Source organism: Nerophis ophidion, linkage group LG17 (assembly GCF_033978795.1).
Source record: "Nerophis ophidion isolate RoL-2023_Sa linkage group LG17, RoL_Noph_v1.0, whole genome shotgun sequence".
Taxonomy (NCBI): domain Eukaryota; kingdom Metazoa; phylum Chordata; class Actinopteri; order Syngnathiformes; family Syngnathidae; genus Nerophis; species Nerophis ophidion.
In genome coordinates this window covers 7,326,580-7,346,579 of record NC_084627.1, presented here as the reverse complement: position 1 = coordinate 7,346,579, position 20,000 = coordinate 7,326,580, and the positions used below count along the sequence as shown (strand labels likewise).

The window sequence follows — 20,000 nt, the reverse complement described above, 5'->3', positions numbered from 1 at the left end:
ACACAAGTTCGCAATCTGAACGCATTTGAACACACACAAGTCCAAAACCTGAACACACATGAAACTGGTACCTGAACACACACAAACACACTCTAGTCCAGGACCTGAACACAGAAGAATCCAGGATCTGAAAACACACAAGTCCGGGACCTGAACAAACACAAGTTTGCAGCCTGAACACACACGAGTCTGGGACCTGATCAAACACAAGTTTGCAGCCTGAACACACACTAGTCTGGGACCTGAACACACACAAGTCCGGGACCTAAACACACGCGGGAACACACACAGGTCCGGGACGTGAATAAACACGAGTCCGAAGCCTGAACACACACTAGTCTGGGACCCAAACACACACAAGAGCTAATAAACGTCACTTATTAACAGGCTCCGCCTCTTAAAGGCACATACACGCACTCCGCTCTCATGAAACATACCAACAGCGTGTGATGATCGTGAAGGATAGGCAAAAATTCCAGAAAAAGGGCAGTTCCCCTTTAACCTCGAGGCCCAAGCTGTTTGTTTACATACTTTTTTTTTTATTTCTCTTTGCTATTTGGGCTTATTGGACCCTCATTAGAATAAAAACTAAGAATCATATTTTGATATGCTGTACTTAGTCCATAAGTAACAAATGTGCAATTCATGTTTAGTGACGCGCTAATTCTTATTTTTACACTTTTTTTTCCAAATTCCATTGTATGTTATACTCTTCTAACACTACCAGATGGCAGTATAAGTGTCCACATAAGTGGCCATAAGACCCCAATTCAGTAGTGTACACCATTTTGGAAATAAGAGCTGAAAGGTGCTGTCCACACATGTGGCCACTAAGCCTTTAGGGCATAAGCAAGCATGCATCACTGTAGCTCTTGTCTCAAAGTAGGTGTGCTGTCACCACCTGTCACATCACACCCTGACTTGTTTTGAGTTTACTGTTGTCTTCCTGTGTGTAGTGCTACGGAGTCCATTTTGAAAGGTTGCATTCAGGACCCTGAAATAAAAAAAGAGTTCCTGCCAGACTTCACACACCTGCAGAAGCAGGTGAGTTCTCCTGTGAACAATGTGATGGTCGTGGGAGAATGATGTCGCAGATGTTTTATACAGAAATATTTATTTACATACCTCAATTGTTTCCAAACATTGTCTGTAAAAAGGCAGTAAAACGGCTGATCAAGCAAAACAGAAGTCATGGTCATGGTTCCACTAGCTGCGCAAACCAGCTCTCCAATCAGCTAATAGCTAAAAATCCTTGTTGTTAATATTGATTTGGTGTTTTAACATGATTAAAGTGAAATTCTTGTGTGTTCTTTTGGAGGACTGCTAATCTATGCGGTGATATGCCACATTTTTCCTCCCGCGCCGTATGCCGAAATGAAAGAGCATGCAACTTTTACACCGCCGCGTGTTGACTAGCAACCAAGCCATCTTTTCACCGACACCAATTAGAGCAGGACAAAACAGGCTCGTGGCGCTAGCATGAAGGCTAACAGGCTAAAGGTCAGGCCATGACCCATCAATCATGTTTCATTATTATTAATTGCTAACGAGCGTATTTACATATTCTCGTTTCAAATGTGTTTGATTGGTTGTTATTTAGGGTAGTGTTTTTGTGCAGTTAGCTTGTTAGCGTGAACTGCTCCAACCTGATCATTAAAACTCCCCTATTTTACCAAATATAGAGCGAGCCTGTGGGAAAAACCATCAGCCACTACATTTTAGGGGGGGGGGGAATACATATATTAGCCGCACTGGACTATAAGTCGCAGATATATACGTTGTTATTTACAAATAAAGGTTTATTTACATACCTTAATTGTTTTCAAACGGTGTCTGTAACAAGGCAGTAAAACGGCCGATCAAGTAAAACAGAAGTCCTGGTCATGGACCCACTAGCTGCGCAAGCTAGCTCTCCAATCAGCTAAACAGACTCAATAACTCCAGGGCGGGCTGCCATCCATCCATCCATCCAATTCCTACCGCTTGTCCCTCTCGGGGTCATGGGAGTGGCTATGCTCCCTGTTACTATTATTATTATTATTAATATTATGTCACACCTCCACGCCGCACACCAGGTGAGGTCACACGGACGTCGCGGCCAAACTCCATTGAGAAAAGGAGCCTTTTAAAGTTTGCTTGCTCGTCATCACGCAGGTGTTAGTCCCATGCCTGACACACACACTGTGTGTACGTTAGCCGCGGGACGTCATCGCTTCTGCGATATTCTGCGGCAAAAAGTAGGCGGGGTTTCATCGCCGTGAACACCTGTCACTGCGCATTTGCCCTGGTTAGGACAGGAAGTGACTTCGTTTGGTTCCCTCACACACACGCTTCTGTTGTCTGTCGTCGTGGTGACGGGCCGACAAAGCCCTGAATTATTGTTGCTCGTTAAAGTGGGGTGCCTAATGAGGTGTCCAGTGCATCGTTAGCGGCAGGAAGTGAATTTGGGGGGAACAAAAGAGGAATAAAAGAACAGCCGACTGATGTGAAGAGGAAAATAAATTCAAGTGGCAGCAGAGGAAGATCAGACAGTCAACAAAACTCACATCACCAGCCAGTGTGTGTGTGTGTGTGTGTGTGTGTGTGTGTGTGTACACGCGCCCGGGGCTTGCTGTGTGCGTCCTTGTGGATAGATTTCATCTTTCCCCCCCGCGTTCCTCTCCCGGTTCTCAACTTGCCATGGTCTGCCGGATGACTTCAACGTGCTAACGTGCTAACACCGCGTGAGCACCAACGGCCATCTTTCTCCACCCGCAGCCCCTCGAGGACAAAAGAGAAGGGACGAGGCGTTGCCGTCGTTACCCATAACCTCCGCGTCGCACTCACTCGCTTTTGCCACGTTGGCACTCGGCGGTCACTCCAGCAGCACTGAGAGCAGACTCGGCCCAACCGCCTCTGGTAAACATCGTAATTCCCAACGCCGACAAAGAAATTGACACATAAAAAGGCTCCAACGCAGCCAAAGTAAGGCTCCGCGTTCCCAGAAAATGCACTAACTCGATGCTAATATACATTGACATGCTACTGATTAGCATTAGCGATTTTACATGCCGATTTTAACTGAGAAATTTGTGAAAAGTGAAACAAAACAAAAAGAATGCCGCTGTAAGTTAATAGTACTCACTTGTAAACGTGTTAGCATATCAGCTAATGCTAACGACGCAAGCTCAATCACATTATGATAGCATGTAATGAAATATGCATGAAAACACTTCATGCAGTGAGTAAGAATTGTTTTACTTGCATTGCAAAACTTGCAAACGTTGCTCGGAGGGAATGAAGAAACCTTTCAAGCAGAAACTCTATGGATGGCCGGAAGACGGAACGACACTTCTGCCTCCGGTTGAAAGCACAAAATGGAAGAACAATGCAGCGCCTGCCTCCAAATGTGTTGACGAAAGCTCTGACTAAGATGCACGTTGCAGTGTTGCGAGCACATTACTTACAGTATCAACACTTTTAGGGCGCAACAGGAGATGTGATAACAAACCAAGATGCACGTTGCAGTGTAGCGAGCACATTACTTACAGTATCAACACTTTTAGGGCGCAACAGGAGATGTGATAACAAACCAAGATGCACGTTGCAGTGTAGCAAGCACATTACTTACAGTGTTAACAATTTTAGGGCGCAACAGGAGCCGTGATAAAGAAACCAAGATAGAACAACAATAACAAATAAAGTTATCTCATTTTGAAATGTTGCAGTAAAAATGAAATATAAATATAAATAAGAAGTAGTGTCTCTGGGTAATTTCCTACCATATATGGGTAATACAAATAATAATCAGCAAAAAGGTAATAAAAGCACAAAAAGTCTCCTGCAATAAACTCTTCTCCAAAAGGTCACGAGGTCAACTGTTGCCATCTTGTTTTCCTCCAGCAGGAAGGTGAATCTTTCGTTTGTGCTCTAATTGGACGCTAATTAGGGCCAGTCAGACAGTGGTGACCAGATAATTAACCTCGTTTGTCTCGCCGTTAACGAGCACCTTCATCATACACTGCCGTTGTTATAAAGTGATGGCTCTTAACCCCACTTTGTTCAATAAACACAACACAATACAATCAATCATACACTTTTAATTACTGTAATATTTTAATTATATACTTCTGTACTATGGATGGATGGATGGATATCTGTACTAATTAGTGTAATATTTAAATTATACCTATACTAATTAGTGTACTATTTAATTAATATATCTGTACTAGTTTAATATTTAAATTATAACTGTACTAATTAGTGTAATATTTAAATTATATCTGTACTAATTAGTGTAATATTTCAATCATATGCATCTGTACTAAATACTGTAATAATAAAATTATATACATCCGTACTAGTTAGTGTAATCCATCCATCCATCCATTTCCTACCGCTTATTCCCTTTTGGGGTCGCGGGGGGCGCTGGCGCCTATCTCAGCTACAATCGGGCGGAAGGCAGCGTACACCCTGGACAAGTCGCCACCTCATCGCAGGGCCAACACAGATAGACAGACAACATTCACACACTAGGGCCAATTTAGTGTTGCCAATCAACCTATCCCCAGGTGCATGTCTTTGGAAGTGGGAGGAAGCCGGAGTAGAACCCACGCATTCACGGGGAGAACATGCAAACTCCACACAGAAAGATCCCGAGCTGCATTCAGGCGGAAGGCGGGGTACACCCTGGGCAAGTCGCCACCTCATCGCAAGGCCATATTTAATTTATATCTGCACTAAATATTGTAATATCTAAATTATATATATATATATATATATATATATATATATCTGTACTAAATATTGTAATATTCAAATTATATATATAGTATATGTACTAAATATTGTAATATTTAAATTATATATATATATATATATATATATATATATATATATATATATATATAAAGTATTTAGTCAGCCACCGATTGTGCAAGTTCTCCCACTTAAAATAATGACAGAGGTCTGTAATTTACGTCATGATGTTTCCAGCCCCATGCTTCACAGTAGGTGTGGTGTTCTTGGGATGCAACTCAGTATTCTTCTTCCTCCAAACACCACCAGTTGAGTTTATACCAAAAAGTTCTATTTTGGTTTCATCTGACCACATGACATTCTCCCAATCCTCTGCTGTATCATCCATGTATCCTTTTTGGTATAAAGTCAACTGGTGGTGCTTGGAGGAAGAAGAACACTGAGTTGCATCCCAAGAACACCATACCTACTGTGAAGCATGGGGGTGGAAACATCATGCTTTGGGGCTGTTTTCCTGCTAAGGGGACAGGACGATTGATCCGTGTTAAGGAAAGAACGAATGGGGCCATGTATCCTGAGATTTGGAGACAAAACCTCCTTCCATCAGTGAGAGCTTTGAATGGTTGACCAAATACTTATTTTCCACCATCATTTACAAATAAATTGTTTAAAATTTCTACAATGTGAATTCCTGGATTGTTTTTCACATTCTGTCTCTCCCAGTTGAAGTGTACCTATGATGAAAATGACAGACCTCTGTCATCATTTTATGTGGGAGAACTTGCACAATCGCTGGCTGACTAAATACTTTTTTGCCCCACTGTATATATATGTATATATATATATATATATATATATATATACATATATATACATATATATATACATATATACATATATATATATATACACACCTAATGAAGTGGCCATGTTTATATCAATCAAAATCACCTTTGTCAACTGTCACCATGACATCATCATCATCATCATCATCATCATCATCATCATCATCAGGCTTCTCCCATTTGATGCTGACCTCAGCTGGAGGCACCAAACCACATTCAAACCAAAGTCAGAACCAAACGCAGACTCGGAACCAAAACCAGATTAAGCTCCAAAAACCAGAATGAGCACCAAAACCACATTGAGCACCAAAAGCAGACTTGGAACCAAAAGCAGAATGAGCACCAAAACCACATTGAGCACCCAAAAGCTCCAAAAGCGGACTTGGGACAAGATCCAGGTTCTTACCTTCCTGCACAGCCTGGAAGGGATTGTCAGGCTGGATGAGTTTGATGGAGTGTGTGATCTTCTCACTCTGCAGGACGTCATCACTCAGACTCAAGTCTGACACGGCCAGCTGGAACACCTCCTCGTCCCTCGCCCCGTTCTCCTCGAATATGGCACCTGCACCACACACACACACATGCACGACTTAGCTACTTTCTACCTAGTTACAGGTACTTTCTAGATAGTTAGGAGGTACTCTCTAGATAGTTAGAGGTACTTTCTAGATAGATAGAGGTACTTTCTACCTAGTTACAGGTACTTTCTAGATAGTTAGGAGGTACTTTGTAGATAGTTAGAGGTACTTTCTAGATAGATAGCGAGTTAGAGGTACTTTCTAGCGAGTTAGAGGTACTTTCTAGCTAGATAGCGAGTTAGAGGTACTTTCTAGCGAGTTAAAGGTACTTTCTAGCTAGATAGCTAGTTAGAGGTACTTTCTAGCGAGTTAGAGGTACTTTCTAGCTAGATAGCTAGTTTGAGGTACTTTCTAGCGAGTTAGAGGTACTTTCTAGCTAGATAGCTAGTTAGAGGTACTTTCTAGCGAGTTAGAGGTACTTTCTAGCTAGATAGCTAGTTTGAGGTACTTTCTAGCGAGTTAGAGGTACTTTCTAGCTAGATAGCGAGTTAGAGGTACTTTCTAGCTAGATAGCTAGTTTGAGGTACTTTCCAGCTAGATAGCTAGTTAGAGGTACTTTCTAGCGAGTTAGAGGTACTTTCTCTGCTGGATAGCTAGTTAGAGGTACTTTCTAGCTAGATAGTTAGTTAGAGGTACTTTCCAGCTAGATAGCTAGTTAGAGGTACTTTCTAGCGAGTTAGAGGTACTTTCTAGCTAGATAGCTAGTTAGAGGTACTTTCTAGCTAGATAGCTAGTTGGAGGTACTTTCTAGCTAGATAGCTAGTTAGAGGTACTTTCTAGCGAGTTAGAGGTACTTTCTAGCTAGATAGCTAGTTTGAGGTACTTTCTAGCTAGATAGCTAGTTTGAGGTACTTTCTAGCTAGATAGCTAGTTTGAGGTACTTTCTGGCGAGTTAGAGGTACTTTCTAGCTAGATAGCGAGTTAGAGGTACTTTCTAGCTAGATAGCTAGTTAGAGGTACTTTCTAGCTGGATAGCTAGTTAGAGGTACTTTGTAGCGAGTTAGAGGTACTTTCTAGCTAGATAGCTAGTTTGAGGTACTTTCTAGCTAGATAGCTAGTTGGAGGTACTTTCTAGCTAGATAGCTAGTTAGAGGTACTTTCTAGCGAGTTAGAGGTACTTTCTTGCTAGATAGCTAGTTTGAGGTACTTTCTAGCTAGATAGCTAGTTTGAGGTACTTTCTAGCTAGATAGCTAGTTTGAGGTACTTTCTGGCGAGTTAGAGGTACTTTCTAGCTAGATAGCGAGTTAGAGGTACTTTCTAGCTAGATAGCTAGTTAGAGGTACTTTCTAGCTGGATAGCTAGTTAGAGGTACTTTGTAGCGAGTTAGAGGTACTTTCTAGCTAGATAGCTAGTTTGAGGTACTTTCTAGCTAGACAGCTAGTTGGAGGTACTTTCTAGCTAGATAGCTAGTTAGAGGTACTTTCTAGCTAGTTTGAGGTACTTTCTAGCTAGATAGCTAGTTAGACGTACTTTCTAGCTAGATAGCTAGTTAGAGGTACTTAGTAGTGAGTTAGAGGTACTTTCTAGCTAGATAGCTAGTTTGAGGTACTTTCTAGCTAGATAGCTAGTTGGAGGTACTTTCTAGCTAGATAGCTAGTTAGAGGTACTTTCTAGCTAGTTTGAGGTACTTTCTAGCTAGATAGCTAGTTAGACGTACTTTCTAGCTAGATAGCTAGTTAGAGGTACTTTCTAGCTAGATAGCTAGTTAGAGGTACTTTCTAGCGAGTTAGAGGTACTTTCTAGCTAGATAGCTAGTTTGAGGTACTTTCTAGCTAGATAGCTAGTTTGAGGTACTTTCTGGCGAGTTAGAGGTACTTTCTAGCTAGATAGCGAGTTAGAGGGACTTTCTAGCTAGATAGCTAGTTAGAGGTACTTTCTAGCTGGATAGCTAGTTAGAGGTACTTTGTAGCGAGTTAGAGGTACTTTCTAGCTAGATAGCCAGTTTGAGGTACTTTGTAGCGAGTTAGAGGTACTTTCTAGCTAGATAGCTAGTTTGAGGTACTTTCTAGCTAGATAGCTAGTTGGAGGTACTTTCTAGCTAGATAGCTAGTTAGAGGTACTTTCTAGCTAGATAGCTAGTGGGAGGTACTTTCTAGCTAGATAGCTAGTTTGAGGTACTTTCTAGCTAGTTTGAGGTACTTTCTAGCTAGATAGCTAGTTTGAGTTACTTTCTAGCTAGATAGCTAGTTTGAGGTACTTTCTAGCTAGATAGCTAGTTAGAGGTACTTTCTAGCTAGATAGCTAGTGGGAGGTACTTTCTAGCTAGATAGCTAGTTTGAGGTACTTTCTAGCTAGTTAGAGGTACTTTCTAGCTAGATAGCTAGTGGGAGGTACTTTCTAGCTAGATAGGTAGTTTGAGGTACTTTCTAGCTAGTTTGAGGTACTTTCTAGCTAGTTTGAGGTACTTTCTAGCTAGATAGCTAGTTTGAGGTACTTTCTAGCTAGTTGGAGGTACTTTCTAGCTAGATAGCTAGTTTGAGGTACTTTCTAGCTAGTTTGAGGTACTTTCTAGCTAGTTTGAGGTACTTTCTAGCTAGATAGCTAGTTAGAGGTACTTTCTAGCTAGTTTGAGGTACTTTCTAGCTAGACAGCTAGTTAGAGGTACTTTCTAGCTAGAGAGCTAGTTTGAGTTACTTTCTAGCTAGATAGCTAGTTAGAGGTACTTTCTAGCTAGTTAGAGGTACTTTCTAGCTAGATAGCTAGTGGGAGGTACTTTCTAGCTAGATAGGTAGTTTGAGGTACTTTCTAGCTAGTTTGAGGTACTTTCTAGCTAGTTTGAGGTACTTTCTAGCTAGATAGCTAGTTTGAGGTACTTTCTAGCTAGTTGGAGGTACTTTCTAGCTAGATAGCTAGTTTGAGGTACTTTCTAGCTAGTTTGAGGTACTTTCTAGCTAGTTTGAGGTACTTTCTAGCTAGATAGCTAGTTAGAGGTACTTTCTAGCTAGTTTGAGGTACTTTCTAGCTAGACAGCTAGTTAGAGGTACTTTCTAGCTAGAGAGCTAGTTTGAGTTACTTTCTAGCTAGATAGCTAGTTAGAGGTACTTTCTAGCTAGTTTGAGGTACTTTTTAGCTAGATAGCTAGTTAGAGGTACTTTCTAGCTAGTTTGAGGTACTTTTTAGCTAGATAGCTAGTTTGAGAATATTCTAGCTCAGGTGTCGGCAACCCAAAATGTTGAAAGAGCCAGATTGGACCAAAAATACAAAAACAAATCTGTCCGGAGCCACAAACAAATTAAAAGCCATTTTACATGCCGATAGTGTGTCATGAGATATAAATTGCATTATGAGGACTTAAAGGAAACTAAATGAGCTGAAATATAGCTACAAATGAGACATAATGATGCAATATGTACATACAGCTAGCCTAAATAGCATGTTAGCATCGATTAGCTTGCAGTCATGCAGTGAGCAAATATGTCTGATTAGCACTCCACACAAGTCAATAACATCAACAAAACTCACCTTTGTGCATTCATGCACAGCGTTATAAGTTTGGTGGACAAAATGAGACAGAAAAAGAAGTGGCATAAAACACGTCTGAGAAAGTCGGAGAAAGTCGTGCATGTAAACAAACTAGGGTGCGTTCAAGGACCTCCAAAATTAGTAGGAAAAAACAGTGTTCGCCAAATACTCGAATCAGTGAGGCATGTTTAATATAAACAGTGTGTTTTATAGCAATTAGGGAGGTTTGTGTCATGTTTGTCCTCCTACAGAAACCAAATGAAAACAAAAAATATGTTTTTTCCCCTCATCATTTCCATTTTTCATATATTTTTGAAAAAGCTCCAGAGAGCCACTAGGGCGGCACCAAAGAGCCGCGGGTTGCCAACCCCTGTTCTAGATAGTTAGAGGTACTTTCTAGTCAGATAACTAGTTTAAGGTACTTTCTAGCTGTATATAGGTACTTTCTACCTCGATAGCTAGTTTGAGGTACTTTCTAGCTAGTTAGCTAGCTCAATGTACTTTGTTGCTAGTTTAAGGTACTTTCTAGATAATTAGAGGTACTTTCTAGATAGTCTGAGGTACTTTCTAGCTAGATATAAGTACTTTTTAGCTCGATAGCTAGTTTGAGGTACTTTCTAGCTAGATAGCTAGTTTGTACTTTGTTGCTAGTTTGAGGTACTTTCTAGATAGTTAGACATACTTTTTAGATAGTTTAAGGTACTTTCTAGCTAGATATGGGTACTTTCTAGCTCGATAGCTAGTTTGAGGTACTTTCTAGCTAGATGTATGTACTTTCTAGCTAGATAGCTAGTTTGAGGTACTTTGTAGCGAGTTAGAGGTACTTTCTAGCTAGATAGCTAGTTTGAGGTACTTTCTAGCTAGACAGCTAGTTGGAGGTACTTTCTAGCTAGATAGCTAGTTAGAGGTACTTTCTAGCTAGTTTGAGGTACTTTCTAGCTAGATAGCTAGTTAGACGTACTTTCTAGCTAGATAGCTAGTTAGAGGTACTTAGTAGTGAGTTAGAGGTACTTTCTAGCTAGATAGCTAGTTTGAGGTACTTTCTAGCTAGATAGCTAGTTGGAGGTACTTTCTAGCTAGATAGCTAGTTAGAGGTACTTTCTAGCTAGTTTGAGGTACTTTCTAGCTAGATAGCTAGTTAGACGTACTTTCTAGCTAGATAGCTAGTTAGAGGTACTTTCTAGCTAGATAGCTAGTTAGAGGTACTTTCTAGCGAGTTAGAGGTACTTTCTAGCTAGATAGCTAGTTTGAGGTACTTTCTAGCTAGATAGCTAGTTTGAGGTACTTTCTGGCGAGTTAGAGGTACTTTCTAGCTAGATAGCGAGTTAGAGGGACTTTCTAGCTAGATAGCTAGTTAGAGGTACTTTCTAGCTGGATAGCTAGTTAGAGGTACTTTGTAGCGAGTTAGAGGTACTTTCTAGCTAGATAGCCAGTTTGAGGTACTTTGTAGCGAGTTAGAGGTACTTTCTAGCTAGATAGCTAGTTTGAGGTACTTTCTAGCTAGATAGCTAGTTGGAGGTACTTTCTAGCTAGATAGCTAGTTAGAGGTACTTTCTAGCTAGATAGCTAGTGGGAGGTACTTTCTAGCTAGATAGCTAGTTTGAGGTACTTTCTAGCTAGTTTGAGGTACTTTCTAGCTAGATAGCTAGTTTGAGTTACTTTCTAGCTAGATAGCTAGTTTGAGGTACTTTCTAGCTAGATAGCTAGTTAGAGGTACTTTCTAGCTAGATAGCTAGTGGGAGGTACTTTCTAGCTAGATAGCTAGTTTGAGGTACTTTCTAGCTAGTTAGAGGTACTTTCTAGCTAGATAGCTAGTGGGAGGTACTTTCTAGCTAGATAGGTAGTTTGAGGTACTTTCTAGCTAGTTTGAGGTACTTTCTAGCTAGTTTGAGGTACTTTCTAGCTAGATAGCTAGTTTGAGGTACTTTCTAGCTAGTTGGAGGTACTTTCTAGCTAGATAGCTAGTTTGAGGTACTTTCTAGCTAGTTTGAGGTACTTTCTAGCTAGTTTGAGGTACTTTCTAGCTAGATAGCTAGTTAGAGGTACTTTCTAGCTAGTTTGAGGTACTTTCTAGCTAGACAGCTAGTTAGAGGTACTTTCTAGCTAGAGAGCTAGTTTGAGTTACTTTCTAGCTAGATAGCTAGTTAGAGGTACTTTCTAGCTAGTTAGAGGTACTTTCTAGCTAGATAGCTAGTGGGAGGTACTTTCTAGCTAGATAGGTAGTTTGAGGTACTTTCTAGCTAGTTTGAGGTACTTTCTAGCTAGTTTGAGGTACTTTCTAGCTAGATAGCTAGTTTGAGGTACTTTCTAGCTAGTTGGAGGTACTTTCTAGCTAGATAGCTAGTTTGAGGTACTTTCTAGCTAGTTTGAGGTACTTTCTAGCTAGTTTGAGGTACTTTCTAGCTAGATAGCTAGTTAGAGGTACTTTCTAGCTAGTTTGAGGTACTTTCTAGCTAGACAGCTAGTTAGAGGTACTTTCTAGCTAGAGAGCTAGTTTGAGTTACTTTCTAGCTAGATAGCTAGTTAGAGGTACTTTCTAGCTAGTTTGAGGTACTTTTTAGCTAGATAGCTAGTTAGAGGTACTTTCTAGCTAGTTTGAGGTACTTTTTAGCTAGATAGCTAGTTTGAGAATATTCTAGCTCAGGTGTCGGCAACCCAAAATGTTGAAAGAGCCAGATTGGACCAAAAATACAAAAACAAATCTGTCCGGAGCCACAAACAAATTAAAAGCCATTTTACATGCCGATAGTGTGTCATGAGATATAAATTGCATTATGAGGACTTAAAGGAAACTAAATGAGCTGAAATATAGCTACAAATGAGACATAATGATGCAATATGTACATACAGCTAGCCTAAATAGCATGTTAGCATCGATTAGCTTGCAGTCATGCAGTGAGCAAATATGTCTGATTAGCACTCCACACAAGTCAATAACATCAACAAAACTCACCTTTGTGCATTCATGCACAGCGTTATAAGTTTGGTGGACAAAATGAGACAGAAAAAGAAGTGGCATAAAACACGTCTGAGAAAGTCGGAGAAAGTCGTGCATGTAAACAAACTAGGGTGCGTTCAAGGACCTCCAAAATTAGTAGGAAAAAACAGTGTTCGCCAAATACTCGAATCAGTGAGGCATGTTTAATATAAACAGTGTGTTTTATAGCAATTAGGGAGGTTTGTGTCATGTTTGTCCTCCTACAGAAACCAAATGAAAACAAAAAATATGTTTTTTCCCCTCATCATTTCCATTTTTCATATATTTTTGAAAAAGCTCCAGAGAGCCACTAGGGCGGCACCAAAGAGCCGCGGGTTGCCAACCCCTGTTCTAGATAGTTAGAGGTACTTTCTAGTCAGATAACTAGTTTAAGGTACTTTCTAGCTGTATATAGGTACTTTCTACCTCGATAGCTAGTTTGAGGTACTTTCTAGCTAGTTAGCTAGCTCAATGTACTTTGTTGCTAGTTTAAGGTACTTTCTAGATAATTAGAGGTACTTTCTAGATAGTCTGAGGTACTTTCTAGCTAGATATAAGTACTTTTTAGCTCGATAGCTAGTTTGAGGTACTTTCTAGCTAGATAGCTAGTTTGTACTTTGTTGCTAGTTTGAGGTACTTTCTAGATAGTTAGACATACTTTTTAGATAGTTTAAGGTACTTTCTAGCTAGATATGGGTACTTTCTAGCTCGATAGCTAGTTTGAGGTACTTTCTAGCTAGATGTATGTACTTTCTAGCTAGATAGCTAGTTTGAGGTACTTTCTAGCTAGTTAGCTAGCTCAATGTACTTTGTTGCTGGTTTGAGGTACTTTCTAGATAGTTAGACGTACTTTCTAGCTAGATAGCTGGTTTGAGGTACTTTTCTAGCTAGTTAGAGGTACTTTGTTGCTAGTTAGCTGGCTTGATTTACTTTGTTGCTAGTTTGAGGTACTTTCTAGCTAGATAGATAGCTTGATGTACTTTGTTGCTAGCTAGCTAGCTAGTTTGACTTAGTTTGTAGCTAGTTAACTATTTGGATGTGCTTTGTTGACAGCTAGCTAGATGGAGGTCATTGTTGCGGGTTAGCTAGTTTGAGGTAACTGTTGCTAGTTGGTTAGATTTGAGGCATTAACATCTTATAAGTAGACGCAGCATTGGCTGCTGTGACGCGAGAAATTGGGCCGCCATCTTGAAGTGGTGATGAGCAGCCTAAACTGACAGTTGACAGGTTGAAAACAAAGATGCTAAAGTGACAGTTGACAGGTAGAAAACAAAGATGCTAAAGTTCAATATTTGTATGTGAAAATCACAAAGACATTTTCTTGGGGAGGATGACCCCCCGCAGGGGTTTGGTTTACAAACTTTCAGCCCCACCTAAAACAAAATTCAACAGCCGCCCCTGATTATGATGCATTCCATTTTAGGCAAAGTGTAAGACAATACTTTCTTAACAGTATAATTGTAACCAGGATTATGTCTTCAAGTAACAATATTCAAATACTAACATTGTTGGCTAAGACAGAATTTGCTTTCGTACTGAATTCAGTGAAAAAGATTGGTGATTTTAGCTGATATAAAGACTTTCAGGTATGTTTATGTTGAAGTATTTGACAGACACTTTTATCCAAAGCGACATACATGAAAAATACATATAAAACAATCAGTGTAAACATGATCATGTAAGAGAAGAATGTAATAGAAAATATCAAAACAAAGTGTCAAGACAGAATAAACTCTCTGCTGCTGCAGCAACAGAGATACAGTCTATAAGATATTTAGATATCTAATGTATTCATACATTGTTTATGTAGGACATATGCATGTATATAAAGTTAAAGTAGCAATGATTGTCACACACACACACACACTAGGTGTGGTGAAATGTGTCCTCTGCATTTGAGCCATCACCCTTGATCACCCCCTGGGAGGTGAGGGGAGCAGTGAGCAGCAGTGGTGTCACGCCCAGGAATCATTTATGGTGATTTAACCCCCAATTCCAAGCCTTGATGCTGAGTGCCAAGCAGGGAGGTAATGGCTCCCATTTTTATAGTTTTTGGTATGACTCGGCCGGGAATTGAACTCACAACCTACCCATCTCAGGCCGGACACTCTAACCACTAGGCCACTGAGTAGGTTTGTAGTATTTCTAACTTAATCATATTGTTTCTTCAACTTCAAAATAGCTGACCGTTTTTTCTTTTCTGGGATTATATTCCCAGTTTAGATCTGGGACGTCTGCTCACTTCTAGCAGTGGTTCTCAAATGGGGGTACACATACCCCTGGGGGTACTTGGAGGTATGCCAAGGGGTATGTGAGGTTGTTTTAAAATATTCTAAAAATAGCAACAATTCAAAAATCCTTTATAGATATAGTTATTGAATAATACTTCAACAAAATATGAATTCATAAAGTGTGAAAAGAAATACAACAATGCAATATTTAGTGTTGAGAGCTAAATTTTTTGTGGACATGTTCCATAAATATTGATGTTAAAGATTTTTTGGGTGAAGAAATGTTTAGAATGAAGTTGATAGATCTCTATTCCAATCCCCAAAGAGGGCACTTTAAGTTGATGATTACTTCTATGTGGAGAAATCTTTATCTATAATTGAATCACTTGTTTATTTTCAACAAGTTTTTAGTTATTTTTGTATCTTTTTTTTCCAAATAGTTGAAGAAAGACCACTACAAATGAGCAATATTTTGCACTGTTATACAATTTAATAAATGATAAACTGATGACATAGTGCTGTATTTTACTTCTTTATCTCCTTTTTTCAACCAAAAATGCTTTGCTCTGATTAGGGGGTACTTGAATTAAAAACATGTTCACTGGGGGTACATCACTGAAAAAAGGTTGAGAACCACTGACTTATAGCATATAAAAGTGTTCTATTACTGCTAAGCAAACTATGAATAATAAAACATGTGTCTTTTATCATAGCTACAGGTATGAGAAAAAGGGGGGTGAAAATTTGTGGTATTGAGTGAGGTAAGATTTGCTCCTGACAAATGATTTGCACTAAGTGGAGCTGATCACCACTCCAAGATGGCGGCCCCGCGTCTCGTCAGTAGCGCTCCATGCTGCTACCCTTACAACATGTCTAGGGGTTTCAGGTACTTCCTGCTTAGCTAGCTAGCTTGATGTACTTTGTTGCTAGTTACCTAGTTCAAAGTACTTTGTTGCTAGTTACCTAGTTCAAAGTACTTTGTTGTTAGTTACCTAGTTCAAAGTACTTTGTTGCTAGTTACCCAGTTCAAAGTACTTTGTTGCTAGTTACCCAGTTCAAAGTACTTTGTTGCTAGTTAGCTAGTTCAAAGTAATTCGTTGCTAGTTCCCTACTTCAAAGTACTTTGTTGTTTGTTACCTAGTTCAAAGTACTTTGTTGCTAGTTACCTAGTTCAAAGTAATTTGTTGTTAGTTACCTAGTTCAAAGTAATGTGTTGTTAGTTACCTAGTTCAAAGTACTTTGTTGCTAGTTATCTAGTTCAAAATACTTTGTTGCTAGTTCCCTAGTTCAAAGTACTTTGTTCCTAGTTACCTAGTTCAAAGTATTTTGTTGCTAGTTACCTAGTTCAAAGTATTTTATTGCTAGTTAGCGGGTTTGACATACTTTGTCTCTAGTTAGCAAGTTTGAGGTACTTTTTGGCTATTTAGCGAGTTTGAAGTACTTTGTCTCTAGTTAACTAGCTTGAGGTACTTTGTAGCTAGTTTGAATGAGCAACGTTTTACTTGAACTTGTATTGGTGAGTTAAGAACATCCTCATGACTTCAAGTCCTCCATGTATCAACAACTTCACCCTGTTCATGTTTTCATTGGTCCTCCCAGCTGTCAATCACTACACGCGGCTCTATGATTGGTGGAGATGTTTATGGTGGGTCTGCATCCATGGGTGGGTCACGTGACAATCATTACCAGGTTTGATTTGAGTTTCACTTGTATGTTGTTTAAACACAACAACTCTCAAATGTGTCTTCACCCTCAGACCTCATGTGCAAGGCAAGGAAACATCTTTATTTATTCAACACTCCGCTTAGCAAACATCTCAATATTCATCAAGCACAGCTGCTGCAGCCTGTCACTATTTACCATCTTTGACTGAACTCTGCCATTAGCATAGCATAGCATAGCATGGCCTAGCTTAGCATAGCATAGCATCGCATGGCCTAGCTTAGCATAGCCTAGCTTAACCTAGCATAGCATAGCCAAGTTTAACCTAGCATCGCATGGCCTAGCTTAGCATAGCCAAGCTTAACCTAGCATAGCATAGCCAAGCTTAACCTAGCATAGCATAGCCTAGCTTAGCCTGGCATAGCATAGCTCAGCACATTTTAGCCAGCATAAAGTAACCTCAGGAACATAACATCATACTGTAGCTGCATGTCACCTGATGAGACAATGAGGTGATGAGACAATGACAAATTGAGACACTGAGGTAATGGGGTGATGAAGTGATGAGACAATGAGGTGATGATATGATATAAGATAACATAACATCATAGCTGCATGTCATGTGATGAGACAATGAGGTGATGAGACAATGAGGTGATGATACAATGAGGTGATGATACACCGAGGTGATGAGACAATGAGGTGATGAGACAATGAGGTGATGAGACAATGAGGTGATGAGACAATGAGGTGATGATACAATGAGGTGATGATACACCGAGGTGATGATACACCGAGGTGATGAGACAATGAGGTGATGAGACAATGAGGTGATCACACAAGGACATGATGAAACAATAATGTGATGTGACAATGAGATGATGAGACAATGAGATGATGAGACAATGACGTGATGAAACAATGAGGTGATGAAGTGATGAGACAATGACATGATGAAACAATGAGGTGATGAAGTGATGAGACAATAAAGTGATGAGACAATGACATGATGAAACAATGAGGTGATGAAGTGATGAGACAATAAAGTGATGAAGTGATGAAACAATGAGGTGATGATACAATGAGGTGATGAGACAATGAGGTGATGAGAAAATAAGGTCTTGAGACAATGACATGATGAAACAATAAGGTGATGAGAAACCGAGGTGATGAGACAATAATGTGATGAGACAATGAGGTGATGAGAAAATAAGGTAGTGAGACAATGACATGATGAAACAATAAGGTGATGAGAAACCGAGGTGATGAGACAATGATGTGATGAGACAATGAGGTGATGAAGTGATGAGACAATAAAGTGATGAGACAATAAAGTGATGAGACAATGAGGTAATGAGACAATGAGGTGACGAGACAATGAGGTGAAGAAGTGATGAGACAATGAGTTGATGAGACAATGAGGTGATGAGATGATGAGGTGATGAGACATTGAGGTGATGAGACACTAACATGATGAGACAATGGGGTGATGAAGTGCTGAGACAATGAGGTTATGAGACAATGCAGTGATGAGACAATGAGGTTATGAGACAATGAAGTGATGAGACAATGAGGTTATGAGACAATGAAGTGATGAGACAATGAGGTTATGAGACAATGAAGTGATGAGACAATTAGGTGATGAAGTGATGAGACAATGAGATGAGGAGACAATGAGGTGATGAGACAATGAGATGATGAGACAATGAGATGATGAGACAATGAGGTGATGAGACAATGAGATGATGAGACAATGAGGTGATGAGACAATGAGATGATGAGACAATGAGGTGATGAGACAATGAGATGATGAGACAATGAGGTGATGATACAATGAGATGATGAGACAATGAGATGATGAGACAATGAGGTGATGAGACAATGAGATGATGAGACAATGAGGTGATGAGACAATGAGATGATGAGACAATGAGGTGATGAAGTGATGAGACAATGAGGTGATGAAGTGATGAGACAATGAGGTGATGAGACAATGAGGTGATGAGACAATGATATGATGAGACAATGTGGTGATGTAACTTCTGAGCGCTAACACCCGAGTGCTCATTGAACAAAAAACACTTCTGCTTCGGTCTCATGCTCTTCTCATAACTTATCATCTGATAAAGACATGAGGTCCACTTAGACCTGCTGCATGAGGTGGTACATGAGGTCCACTTAGACCTGCTGCATGAGGTGGTGCATGAGGTCCACTTAGACCTGATGCATGAGGTGGTGCATGAGGTCCACTTAGACCTGATGCATGAGGTGGTGCATGAGGTGGTACATGAGGTGGTGCATGAGGTCCACTTAGACCTGATGCATGAGGTGGTGCATGAGGTGGTACATGAGGTGGTGCATGAGGTCCACTTAGACCTGATGCATGAGGTGGTGCATGAGGTCCACTTAGACCTGATGCATGAGGTGGTGCATGAGGTGGTACATGAGGTGGTGCATGAGGTCCACTTAGACCTGATGCATGAGGTGGTGCATGAGGTGGTACATGAGGTGGTGCATGAGGTCCACTTAGACCTGATGCATGAGGAGGTGCATGAGGTGCTACGGTTTAGCGGCATAGCTCAGTTGGTAGAGTGGCCGTGCCAGCAACTTGAGGGTTGCAGGTTCAATTCCCGCTTCCGCCATCCTAGTCACTGCCGTTGTGTCCTTGGGCAAGACACTTGACCCACCTGCTCCCAGTGCCACCCACACTGCTTTAAATGGAACTTAGATATTGGGTTTCACTATGTAAAGCGCTTTGAGTCACTAGAGAAAAGCGCTATATAAATATAATTCACTTCACTACGTAAGATGGTGCAGGAGGTGGTAAATGGGGCGGTACATGAGGTGGTACATGAGGAGGTACATGAGGTGGTACATGAGGTGGTACATGAGGAGGTACATGAGGAGGTACATGAGGTGGTACATGAGGTGGTACATGAGGAGGTACATGAGGAGGTACATGAGGTACATGAGGTGGTACATGAGGTACATGAGGTACATGAGGAGGTACATGAGGTGGTACATGAGGAGGTACATGAGGTGGTACATGAGGTACATGAGGTACATGAGGAGGTACATGAGGTGGTACATGAGGTGGTACATGAGGTGGTACATGAGGAGGTACATGAGGTGGTACATGAGGTACATGAGGTACATGAGGAGGTACATGAGGTGGTACATGAGGTGGTACATGAGGTGGTACATGAGGAGGTACATGAGGTACATGAGGAGGTACATGAGGTGGTACATGAGGTACATGAGGTACATGAGGAGGTACATGAGGTGGTACATGAGGTGGTACATGAGGTGGTACATGAGGAGGTACATGAGGTACATGAGGAGGTACATGAGGAGGTACATGAGGTACATGAGGAGGTACATGAGGTACATGAGGAGGTACATGAGGAGGTACATGAGGAGGTACATGAGGTGGTACATGAGGTACATGAGGAGGTACATGAGGTGGTACATGAGGTGGTACATGAGGTGGTACATGAGGAGGTACAT

At 40.6% G+C, this 20,000-nt stretch overlaps 1 protein-coding gene across 5 annotated transcripts in view; it reads right to left on the bottom strand.

The window, feature by feature from the left end:
* The window catches only part of LOC133535933 (glutamate receptor ionotropic, delta-1-like), a 198,467-nt gene that overhangs the window by 175,474 nt on the left and 2,993 nt on the right, over positions 1-20,000 (bottom strand). For 4 of the 5 annotated variants that reach the window (XM_061875999.1, XM_061876002.1, XM_061876001.1 and 1 more), the window contains exon 2: positions 5,989-6,144. In XM_061875999.1, coding sequence (XP_061731983.1) covers positions 5,989-6,144 — 156 coding nt within the window. Of the gene's footprint in view, positions 1-5,988; positions 6,145-9,623; positions 9,743-20,000 lie in introns of those variants that run through there. The other variant, XM_061876000.1, reaches the window with a different exon arrangement.